At 41.1% G+C, this 12,964-nt stretch overlaps 1 protein-coding gene across 1 annotated transcript in view; it reads right to left on the bottom strand.

Moving 5' to 3' along the window:
- Positions 1 to 1,200: 1,200 nt before the first annotated feature.
- Positions 1,201 to 12,964, bottom strand: part of kcnh5b (potassium voltage-gated channel, subfamily H (eag-related), member 5b) — a 507,516-nt gene continuing 495,752 nt past the window's right edge. The window contains exon 11 of the mRNA XM_072251293.1: positions 1,201 to 2,142. Within this exon, the coding sequence (XP_072107394.1) occupies positions 1,201 to 2,142 (942 nt within the window). The remainder of the gene's footprint in view (positions 2,143 to 12,964) is intronic.

The following is a 12,964-nucleotide window of genomic DNA, read 5'->3' on the forward strand; positions in this document are numbered from 1 at the left end:
ATTTTTGTTTGAAATTCTAAAGTTACTGTCCTAGATTTAGTATAACTAGATAAAGCTATGAGAGACTTCCATAGCAAGATGTTTATCCAACATATGAAGAACCATGAAAATTAGATGAAAAACTACAGAAACATTCTGTTCAAATGCCTGAGTGTAGCATCAACTAATAAACTGGAGATAAAGGGACCCTTTTGCAAATATTTATAGAAATCCTGCCTTAAGTAATGAGAAAAATGAAATGTCTTTCTCTCTCTTTCTGCACTCACTTACTTTCTCCCACATTGATGACCACTTCAAGTACCAACCGGTGAGCCTGCAAACCTGCATATTTATAATAACTCATAATCTATTCATTAACTTAGTCATCGTAAACCTTGGAAAAAGATCTCTGAAGTACAATAATGCACATTTTACTAATTATTTCAGCTGGCTAATTTAACTCTTGCATTAAGACAGTACTAAATTATTAATACTAACTTCTTTTCGATTCCCGAATGCCTAAGTGGAGTTTTAAAAAAAACTAAAATTTTAGTTGGAATTTTGAAGTTATTTTCCACAAGTCAAAACAAAATGGCCTATATAACGTGATTTAATTCACTTTGGTCACATAAAAATGTTTGCTATTGAAATCGTATAATTTCTATAATATGTTGATGTTGGACAAACAATCAGTTCAACTGTGCCTCATTCATCAAAATAGATTTTGATACCTATCATTTCTTCCTCCTTAGAAGGCATTAAATTGATGAAAATAATTTTAAAAAAGATTTTTTTGGTTAGATTTATAAATTTCTCTATTGTAAACTAAACCTTGCAGTGGTACATATCGATCAACAGCACTATTTTCATATAACCCGGAAAAACAAAGCATGCATTAAACTGCCCCTGAACTGGGAATAAAACATGTTCGGTTGTCAAGCCTGGGCTCTTACAGAGCCATAGCTCAAAGGGCAATTGACTGTGCAAACTCAGAAAATAGTAACCACACTGCACAGAATGGTCCATGATATGCTGTGAAGGATTGTAAATGAAGTTTCATATACGCATGCAATTATCTTTATAATTTACAAGCAATTCTTCAGTTAATAATTTTTCTTTGGCAGGCCAGAATCCAGCTGGACATGCAAAAGTCTTCTGACTGTCAGAGCAGTCTCCTTGTGCATTTGGTTAAACTTGTGTGTCAAAGTTAAATCTTCCAAGCTAAGACGGAAGATCTTCTTCCAACGATGGAGCTGGAGGCTTAGAAACATGTGACGTTTCCTGACTTGTGTCTTGCGACTTCTCAGAAGGCGTTTCTGCCTGACTCTTTTCAGACAGTATCTGAAGGATTTCTGTCACTTGCTTCTCAAGACCAGTCATTCGGTTGCATAGCAACTGAATGTCTTCTTTCAGTTCCATTTTGGCTTCTTGCAGTGTGGTCTGCAAGGCCTGCTCAGGGATTGGGTAGAAGGGGTGCCTGACATCAGCTTGAACCGGGCTATGCTCCAATGGACTGCGAATCTCTCCAGCCCTGTCTAACCGCAGGTCACTTTTTGTAATGCCGCTATCACATGAGTCCGTTTTCCTCAAAGGGTTCTTTATAACGTTGTTCTCAGAATCTGCACCTTTTGACTCCTCTGAAAGAATTTCCATGGATTCAGCTTTGACAACATTGTTCCAGTTTTGCTCTTTCTCCTCTCTTGTCCCAGGGAAAGAGTCAGTGAAGGCAACAGAATTCTTAAGTCTTAACCATCCTTTTCCATTTCCAGTCTTGGCCTGTATGGGACTAGTAACCTTAGAGCACAGCTGCTCATTCAGACCTTTTGTTCTCAACTCCACAGTCTCCCGCTGTATTTGCATCTTCTGCTCATTATTTCTCACAAAGGAAAGGGAGGATGGTATTGGAGTAATCTGAGACACCGTAACCACACTCGTGCCTGTGGTAGAGACACCATTGTGAAATGAATGGTTATCCATTCTGAGGTGGTTTCTGTCTGAGTTGCTGCGCTCTGCAGCCTGATTCCGCAGTTCTTTCTGCTGCTTGAACTTCTGGAAGAGCTTCCTGACTGGATGGTCCACTGGGATATTAAGTGTCACTTCATTCTTCAGCCGCATCCGCTCTTCCTCTTCTTTCTTCACATCAATGATCTTTCGGAAAATGATCTAGAACAAGGGCCAGAGGGAAGAAAATTAATTTGCATTTCCAAATGGGATGGTTTAACATTTTCTAGAACTCTCTACCTACAAAGCAGTTTATTTGTTTAAAATCACTAATGTTAAGATAATTACAGTTTAAAACATTAGGCTATGAAAGTATCCTGATACACAACTGACAGAGTGGAAATTGTCAAACAATCATATCCAGCTTTCAAATGCATTTAATTTGGCTTGATTTCAATCATTAGTCAATCAAGAAAAGAAGATAATGTTGAAATTTCATAGGAATTCATAAAAACCAAGGATCAAGAGTCCAATATTAGGTTCAAACATGACCTCTATTCAGATCCTTTCAGGCTGATTTTTCTCTGTTACAGTAGAAGTTCCTATGTATTAACTCTAAAGCAGAAAAAAGACTAATAGAGAAGTTATAGATTCCACTGGTCATATGTCATTTTCTATACAGTCCTTGTCTTGCTGTTACCCTGAGTGCTAAGAGCCTGATTGAGAAAAGAAACTGGAGATGATTTAGAAGATGGTACTTAACATCAGTGGAGATGACAATGGATCTCTGCTGCCTGCATGGCACCACAAAAGAAGCATTTCATTCTTAGATCAATAATATTTTGTAAATGTTTCAACAAATCCTAAACTGCATGTTACATTAGGGAAACAAAGAAAAACTGACCTAAATGCTAAGAGTTAATAGTGGGAAAAATTAATTGTAAGCAAAGAATAGTCTCAGAGGCTCTTGGTTATATTTCAGGTGTTGAAAGTTTACAAGAGTGAGCTGAAGGGCCTGACTAAAATGATTTTTCTTTCAGTTTATGGCATCATAATCAAATATACATAATTAAGTATAACATAATTTCTAAATGAGGGAAGGATCAAAGCTGCAGAAATATGGTTTTCGAGAAGAACGATGAAAATATTGCGGAAGGATGCAGTAACAAATGAGGAAGTGTTGTGAAAAGCCAGAAGTAAGAAGAGAACTGAAATCACCAATCTGGAAATGGCAGCTGAAATTTCTGGGACATACAGAGGAAAGAGAAGCTCGAACATCTTGCAGTGACGGGAAAAATTGATGGAAGAAAAGGTTGCGGTTGACAGCACACAACATTCATGAGTTGCATCAAGGGATGACGGGCAAAAGTTTTGAAGAGCTTATTAGAACTTTTCAGATTAAAGACAGATAGAAGACCATGATCTCCCATGTCATATGACATAGCACATAATGATCATGATAAATCAAATATCAGTACTTCTTCTCAGTAAGCTTTCCAGGATCCATAATTTCTAAACCTCATTCTTGGCTCCTCCAAGTTTCCTTTGCTGTTATAAATCAACAGTAAGTATCATAAAACTCATCCCTTAACTGTTTATATTTTCCATCTATGACAGTATCCATTCTTAAATGAACACAAGGTATTTGAAACTAAATGGACAATGCTTCATAGATAGTTAATTGGACCATCCTAATATATTTAGCTGGTGCCAGTTGCCTATCTCTGTGCATAGTCAAATGTAGAGCTTATCAGAGTAATGCATTGAATGCCAGTCTCTAAATAACCTAAATCTAATATTAACCATTTGTAATCAAATCAATCCTGGAAATAAAATAGAATTTAGAATGAGCTGTAGTTTTGTATGTTGTTTTACATCGATTGCTGATTGCTCCTGGTAGTGGGGTTTCTGGGGGTATCTGAAGGAGCAGAACACATGGTCATGGAGTCATTGAAGACTATAGCACAGAAACATGCCCTCCTGTCTATTAAGCCCTGCCAAACTATTATTCTACCTCATCTCATCAACCTCTCCAAATATCTCTTCAAAGTTTAAATCGAATCTGTATCCACCACTTCTGCTGGCAGCTTATTCCACACTCTCACAATCCACTGAGAGAAGAAGTTCACTCTCATGCTCCCTTTAAACATTTCACCTTTCAACCCCTAAACCTATAACCTCCCAACCTGAGTGGAAAAAGCCTGCTTGCACTTACCCTATCTATACCCCTCATAATTCTGTATACCTCTATCAAATTTCCCCTCATTTTCCTCTGTTCTAGGGAGTAACATCTTAACCTATTCAACCTTTCCCAGGTCATCAAGTTCTGGCAACATGCTTGTAAATGTCTCTGCACTCTTATCAATATCTTTCCTGTAGGTAGGTGACCAGAACATAACTTGAATTAACAGGATCACAACCAGAAAGAGTTCTGCTTATTTCTTAGATGAGGATTCCCCATTAGTGTTTGAAAATCACTTATGTGGTTACAGTGATGGAACATAGCAACATTACTATTTATATCTTACAGCAGGTAGTGATATCTGGACGTGCACAGGAAATGCAGACTGTGTTACATAGAAATTATGTTACTGTATTTACAGATATATTCGACACAGTATCAATATTTAACATGAATTTCATTTTTTTCTACATTAACATCATAATACAAAAGCATGATTTGTTCGGCAAAACACCAAAATTATAAAAGTAATAACTTTTTAAGGTACCTTCTGCCTTAGTTCTGTGATTAGGTACAGTATTAGTCAGTTTACCTTCTGCAAAGTATTCAATAAGCTTTAAAAATGAGTGTTTTTTGCTTCCTGGTTTTCTGACTGTGATAATCCTTCGATCAATTGGCTGCTGAAGACATGACGGTTGCTGGGTGCCATGTTGTCTCTAGAGGAGGAGGTTTCATCGAAAAATTAAAACTCCACTTTGCAGGACAGGTCTGAATGTTTCTGAAGAAGTTTCTTCAACTTGGCCATATTTGTCTGAGATAGCTTCAAATAGGAAATGTTTTGTTAACGTTAATGGGCTTTCACATAAGGCCATCAGTGAGCTGGTCTTGTCTGATGGTCATGTCTCTCTTGTGGAGCTTTGGTAGCGGTGAGGAGCAGCTTCCTGTTTCGGCTCTCGCTATTGTCCATCATGAAATACCACTGGGTCGCGTAAGTAGAACCCATGATGATATGATATCCATTAGAAAAGTGGACACTCGCAAAATTTGGAAATGGAACATTATGTTCAAAAAATAAGTGCAAAAAATACTAACATTTTCTCCAAAATTAACTAACTCAAAAAATGAAGATCACTTTTCATTGAAGTAGTCAGAAACCAGATAGGAGTTTGGAGCATTTAATAGCACATTTGACCTTGGAATCTTCCATCATCACTATATGCTCTTACCTTGGATTCATGACAGGTTGAATTAATGCCTCTGAACCTGGGGAATACACTCTTAATGAGAAGGTGATACTGTGAAACTGCTAACCCACCATTACTGAAATTTCAACATGTAAGATGTCTAATTAGTGAGTTTGAGCTTGTGTATTCCACCATCCCCACACCATTTAAACCCATAGCTCACATGTTAAAATACCATCCCTACATAGCCTCCTCCCTTGTCCTGCCCCCTATACCCAGAGGATAAACGAAGATATTGGAGCTGTGGAATAGGATAGTCAGTTGCCCGGGGAAAGAAAAGAAATAAGGTCAGTCAAGAGGTAAGTTATTGGGAAGGCTGGTGTTGCTTGTTATGACACTTATCATATAAACCAATGAGTACTCCATTGTAATGCACCCTTGTCATTGAAGAACATCACTTGCTTTACCATTAGTCTTATTATATGCCTTGCTAAATACAATTTAACCCATGGCATGTGGTATTAGATGACGACAATGCAATTATTTTTCAATTTGAGATGTTAATTATTGTTTTTAATTAACAGAGGGCAGGTCTTGAGTAATCATCCAGTGATACATTGTAGCAGTTTCTATATCGCTCTGCCAATTCCCTCAGGGATTGACAATGATTCATTTTTGATTGCTCTGCAGATTATTAAATTTTGTTCTAAAAAAAAATAAGCCAGGGATGAAGTATTACACAATTTGGTTGGGACCTTGAGTTTGAGCTGTCTGGTTCTCTCTGAGTGATAAGAGCTAAGTTCTGCTGCACTGCACGCTAATTTCTATTAGTGCAATTGACGAAGTCATTCTCTTCTAATCTATTCTTCAATTAGATTAAAATCAGAGACTTTTAGTTTTATTAAAATTAGTGATAAACCATAGGCTCAGGAGAACATTAGAGTTTTGCAAGAGAATACCTAATACAGTAGAGGGAAAATTGGAGTAAACTTGAAAGAGGCATCAAAACTTAAATTTTTCTGCAGACATTTTAAATCAACAAAAGTAAAATCAGGTTCCTGAAAATCAGACCGGACAAAGAAATGGCCAAAACGTTCATCCAGTATCAACAAATGAATGCTCGATTCATTTTTTTATGTTCTTAATGTGATTCAAACAGCCAAGCACTTGAAAACCAGATGGCTGGCTTAGCATTCTATAACACCATAAATAAAAAAAGTCTACTTTGGAGCTCTATAAAATAATGAATATGAAATAAAGGTCTTTGGTTAATGTGGAACCTCCAGTACCTCAGTGATCTCTTTCACAGAAGTATGGTGGGTTATTGAGCACTGTGTTATTTGACCAAATGAAATTAAAGTCAGAAGGGGGTACATCAGGTAGTAATAAAGAAGCTTCCTCCTGATCTCCTGAAGGGAGGCTAAATAAGTTTTCTTTCTTATTATGCTACTGATGGATTTTGCTAATTAATTTGGTCATCCATTACCATAATGGCAGAATTTTTTTTAAAAAAAGGTCAGATTTGGACAAAAATTATATAACTAAAGAGTAGACATCACTATTATTCGAAGGACTACCAATTTTTGAACATGCTGTTTCTACAACCATGGGCTGAAGTCCAGGGAGCTGTAATCTATCGTTTGTCTGCATCTTTTAAAGCTGAGCTTTAGTCAGTAAGAACCACATCTGAAAACAACTAGGGGACTTTGATACCAATTGCCAAAATAAAATGTTATATTTTTATTCTATTTAAGGCACGTAGTACATGAAAACATGAACAGCAAAAGGAGTAAGTCACTTGGCCCCTTGAGCATGTACTCATGGCTAGTCTTGTCCCATTACTGAATTTTCAACATTACGTCCCGAGCAGTCCAGCCTGTTGGGGGGGTGGGGGGGGGGGGCGGCATGTTAGAGGGTGGCCCACTGCGAGGGATGCATGGGATTGCATGCGAGCCCAAAGAAAACACAGCATCCCAACCCCGTGCAGCCCCTAGTGTCCTCCCCCGCATCCGGGCGCGTGGAGAGTCCAGCCCGGACCAAACCAACAGGTGTGAAGACCCACTCTCAATGCTGCAACTCTTTAGATCCAATCAACATTTCCAGGCCTAACCACCAGGCCCAGCCTTGACCACCCGGGGAGCAGGCCCTGTCCTCAAGCCCACCTAAACCCGAAATAAGAGATCACTAATTCTGAGAGTATTCCCCCCCTTTTGACCTCTGTTTAATATTGTGATGACACGCAGGGGCCCAGATTCCCTCCAGAAATGATGGAAACTGAACCCTTGGCTGCACATAGCTTGGCCTCAGTAAGGCAGCCAACATCATCAAAGACCGCTCCTATCCCAGACATTCTCTCTTCTCATCCCCTCTCTGTCCCATCAGACACAAAGCATGTACCACTAGGCTCAAGGACAGCTTCTGTCCTGCTGTTATAAAACTACATAGCAGATCTCTTGTACGGTAAAATAGACCCTTGACCTAACAATCTACCTTGTCATGAACTTGCACTGTATTGTCTGCCCACTCTGAATTCTCTCTGTAACTGTAACATCACATTCTACAATATGTAATTATTTTTCCTTTTACCTTGGTGTACTGTTGTAAAGAAATAATCTGTATGAATGGCTTATAAAACAAAGTTTTTCACTGTACCTCAGTACATGTGAGAATGTTAAACCAATTTAATACTCTGCTGTCACCTTGGGGCCCAGATTAGCACCAGAATTAATAGAAATTGAACTTCTTGCCTCCTTGGCATGAGTTATTGGTGATAACTATGTCTTTGGGCAACACGTCCAATGGGCAGAAACAATTTAGAGCCATAGTGTCACTGACATCATGGTCAGGCAAGTGCCAAGAGGAGGCTTCACGCAAGCATGTTGGCTGGGGCAAGTGGGTGTGGCGGAGTGCATTGGAGAGTGCCCAAAAAGTGTGGGTGCACCAGCGCGGCTATGGTGTCAACAAACATACTTGTACAGCTTCTGTTTGCAATGAAGGTATAGAGTGAATCATGAATAGAGTCAGAAAGTGACACAGCACATAAGCAGGCCCTTTGGTCATAGAACAGCAGAGCACAGTATAAACTCTTCGGCCCACAATGTCGTGCTGACCTTTTAACCTATTCCAAGATCGACCTACAGAGCTCTCCATTTTCCTCTCATCGTGCCCCTCTAAGAGTCCTTTAGAGGAGGATAGATTAGGGAGGTTTAAAGGACTGTTAGAGGGGCACGATGAAAGGGAAATGGAGAGCTCCGCCACACCCACTTGCCCCAACCAACATGCTCTATCCTCCTCTACCACCACCCTCAGCAGTTCTTCCCAGATACTTACTGCTTTGTGTAAAAAAAACTACCTCTGACATCCCCCCTGTAAATTCCTCCAATTACCTTAAAATTATGCCCATGCTGAGCATCTAACACACATTTACACAAATCCTATATTAAAATTATTCCATGCTCAGCATCTAACACACATTTACACAAATCCTATATTAAAATTACTTCATGTTGAACATCGAGCACACACTTACACAAGTCCTATATTAGTGCACAACAGTAATGCAAATACTTGCTCTCCGTAGAATCATCGAGAAAGTCAAGAAGAACAACCTACCAGCCGTGCTTAGTTACATCGATTTTCACAAAGCTTTTGACTCCATTCACTGAGGCAAAATGCTGAAGATGCTGAAAGCTTACGGAGTGCCAGACCGTCTACTAAGAGCAATAGAGTCCAGCTATACCAAAACCATGGCGAAATTTGTATCACCAGACGGAGAAACAGCAGTGTTCGAGCTCCTAGCTGGTGTGCTGCAAGGAGACACTCTGGCACCCTACATCTTTATAATCATCCTTGATTACGCTCTGCGTCAAGCTACCAAAGATCATGACAAGCTTGGTTTTACCATAAAACCAGGGCGAACCAAAAGGGTCAGACCAGTTATGCTCACAGATCTCGATTTTGCAGATGACATAGTCCTGCTCTCTGACCAGATGGAGGAAGCACAGCAGCTACTGACAAAAGTGGAAATTGAGTGCAATAAAGTTGGACTTCACCTAAATGCTAAAAAGGAGGAGAGAGGAGAAGATGGCGGCACGATGCAGCGCGCGCAGCCGTTCCGAATGATATCATATGTGTTAACTAGGGGGCCGTGTGCAATCCTGATTTGATGGAGACAGAAGTGAGAAGCATGGAGGAACACTTGGAGAAACTTCTGAAATGCCTGCTTCGCTGCCGCTGCTACTGTGCGATTGAGAATCTCCAGAGGGGAAGGCCCCAAATCCTCAGCTTTGCCTACTGCCTGTTGCCGGGGCCAGGGTCGAAGCACTTGGCAGAGATGGTGCTCAGTGCTCGGTGTCGGAAAGCTGGTCGGAGGCTCGGAGTTTTCGGACGGACTCGGAGTCAGACTGTGTTCGGGTGCTTCCAGGATGCTGCATCGGCAAGTTTGCGGTGCTGGAGATTCACCATCTGTATGAGATGATGGGACTTTTGAGAGACTTTGAGACTTTTTACCATGCCCATGGTCTGTTCTTTATCAAATTACGGGATTGCTTTGCACTGTTGTAACTATATGTTAAAATTATCTGGTTTCTGTCAGTTTTTCAGTCGGTTTGTCATGTGCTTCTGTGATATCATTCTGGAGAAGCATTGTATCATTTCTTAATGCATGCATTACTAAATGACAATAAAAGAGGACTGCGTGTCCTCATAATCTAATCTAAAAAGACAGAGTACATGGCGTTTAACTGCGATGAAGGTACTCTTCAAGTCCGTAAAGAATGATACCATTAAGAAAGTCTTTGACTACAAGTACCTCAGGTCAAGAATGATGAGTTCGGAGAAGGACATAAAGATACGGAAGGCGTTGGCGTGGAGGGCTATGAACGACAGGAAGAAAATCTGGAAGTTGAACCTGATCAGAGGGCTTAAAAAGAGGATTTTCATAGCAGTCATAGAGTCCATTCTCCCATACGGATGTGAGACGTGGACACTCACCAAGACTATGTGAAAGTCTCTAGATGGTTGCTATACATGATTGCTCCGGATGGCTCTTGACGTGAGTTGGCAACAGCAGATGACGAACGTCGAGCTCTATAACAACCTACCGATACTCACCACTAAAATCGAGGCGAGAAGACTGAAACTAGCAGGGCACTGTCTATGCCACCCTGAGCTACCTGCCAGTCTAGTCATTATATTGGAGCCCAAGCATGGGAGGATGAACCCTGGGCGCCCTCCCAAGACTATGGTCAACACGCTCCTAGGAGACAGTGGCGCGGCTAATGTAGATGAACTGAACACACTGATGAGGGAGGGGGAGAAGTGGAGGGTCTGTCGTCGTGCCCGATGCCAGCCCCCTAGGCCTGAGTCAACGTAGTAGGAGTATATTAATTCCATTTTCTTCTCTCCACTTTCCCTTCATCTTCCACCAATATTTACCGCTCACTTGCACTATGGTGATGTACAATGGCCAATTTCCCTACCAACCCTCACATCTTTAGATATTAGAGAAAACCGGAACACCTAAAGGAGACCCATGTGGACACAGAGAGAATGTGCCTTCCCCACACAGACAGCTCTGAACCCAGTCACTGGAGCTGCAAAGGGACGGCTCTGCCTGCTGTGTCATGTGATATGAGGGCACCAGCTGAACCGGCTCCATTGTTCACTCTGTCATTCTATAAGAATTCATCTTATAAGCAATATAGAGCTGGTTAAATCATTTGGTGAGATTCTGTCAAGGAAAGCTGGAGCCAGGCAACTCTGCCTTGCTTCCTGGGAATTAATATTGTACAAGGAACTTTCAGCGGGCTTTAGGTCCGTCATTAATATTGCTGTTCACCAGCATAGATTGGGCATGTCACCTCATGATGAACTAGTCTATGTAGAGCAGGGCTTCCCAACCTTGTTTTTATGCTATGGACCAATACAATTCAGCAGGGGGGCCAGAACCCAGGTTGGGAGCCCCTGGAGAGCAACACTCAAAATCTGGATGAAGTCAGCAGGTGTAGAGAATGTGTAGACCAGGTTTTACGCTTGAAAAGTGGGCTCAAATTTCTATCCCAAAATTGCAGGTTCAGCCAATGTAGAGTCAAGCAGAAAGGAACTTCCATCTCCTCTCCGCCCCTTGCAGTGGTGGGATCTGCAACTCACTGCCTGAAAGGGAGGTAGGAAACCTCATCTTGTAAAAGTAAGGGGATGAGCACATGCTGTGCTTTAACATACATGGTTGAAGAGCGAGAGTTAGTGGTTGACCAGCAGGGATAGATGACTGAATGGTTCCCTTCCATGCTGAAAAGTTAATTGATTCTTTCACTCAATGTCTGTTGATATGAAGCAGGTGATAAGGAAAGGATATCAGCTGCCTTGGTGTTCCTTGGCATCTCATTGTCCCGTGCCTTTTACTTGCTGGAACTATGAAGAAAATTAACGTTTCCCTAAAACATGAGCATGACTTGAAGTGAGAGAGAGTGTGTAAGTAAACACCTGGCATTAGTCTTGGATTGCTCTAGCACAGAGCTGACATTAACACTATTAAAAGAAACATTTCTGTGCTCTAATCTATTGATGTCTGCCTTCATTAACACCTGCTGTTCCCATTTGTCATGAGAAAATTTACATGGTGAGAAGCAATTAGACATTGCTGAAAGAAAAATTATTACATTTTCATTTGCACGGCACCTTTCATGTCACGTTCTAGACATTCCAAAGTATTTCACAGCTAACAGCAAACTTCTGTGTTTGCACAGTGGTAATGCGGGAATTGCAGCAGTCACTTGGAATACAGCAATTCCCACCAGCATCAGGTAACAAGCAACAAATCATTTCCTTATGTAATACTAGTTAATTGTACACAATAAAATTAAGTTCTGGTCAAAATCTCCTTGCTGTTATTCAAAATAACATCTAATTTTTTCAATTTACAAAGGTTTAATTTTTGGATTTTCTCTATAAAAACATTGATTCTTTGGGGTGCAAACACGAGGCGACCCGACGCAGACTGGGAGATCGTTTTGCTGAACACCTACGCTCTGTCCGCCAGAGAAAGCAGGATCTCCCAGTGGCCACACATTTTAATTCCACATCCCATTCCCATTCTGACATGTCTATCCATGGCCTCCTCTACTGTAAAGATGAAGCCACACTCAGGTTGGAGGAACAACACCTTATATTCCGTCTGGGTAGCCTCCAACCTGATGGCATGAACATTGACTTCTCTAACTTCCGCTAATGCCCCACCTCCCCCTCGTACCCCATCCGTTATATATATACACACCTTCTTTCTCTCACTCTCCTTTTTCTCCCTCTGTCCCTCTGAATATCCCCCTTGCCCATCCTCTGGGTTTTCCCCCCTCCCCCTTTTCCTTCTTCCTGGGCCTCCTGTCCTCTCATACCCCTTTTGCCAATCACCTGTCCAGCTCTTGGCTCCATCCCTCCCCCTCCTGTCCTCTCCTATCATTTCTGATCTCCCCCTCCCCTTCCCACTCTCAAATCTCTTACTAGCTCTTCCTTCAGTTAGTCCTGACGAAGGGTCTCGGCCCGAAACGTCGACTGCACCTCTTCCTAGAGATGCTGCCTGGCCTGCTGTGTTCACCAGCAACTTTGATGTGTGTTGATTCTTTGGGGTGCATGCTTTAGATTTATGAACCCATTTAAGATGATTTTTATTTTTATTTCTCAC

This window comes from Mobula birostris, chromosome 1 (genome assembly GCF_030028105.1).
Source record: "Mobula birostris isolate sMobBir1 chromosome 1, sMobBir1.hap1, whole genome shotgun sequence".
In the NCBI taxonomy this organism is placed as follows: Eukaryota; Metazoa; Chordata; class Chondrichthyes; order Myliobatiformes; family Myliobatidae; genus Mobula; species Mobula birostris.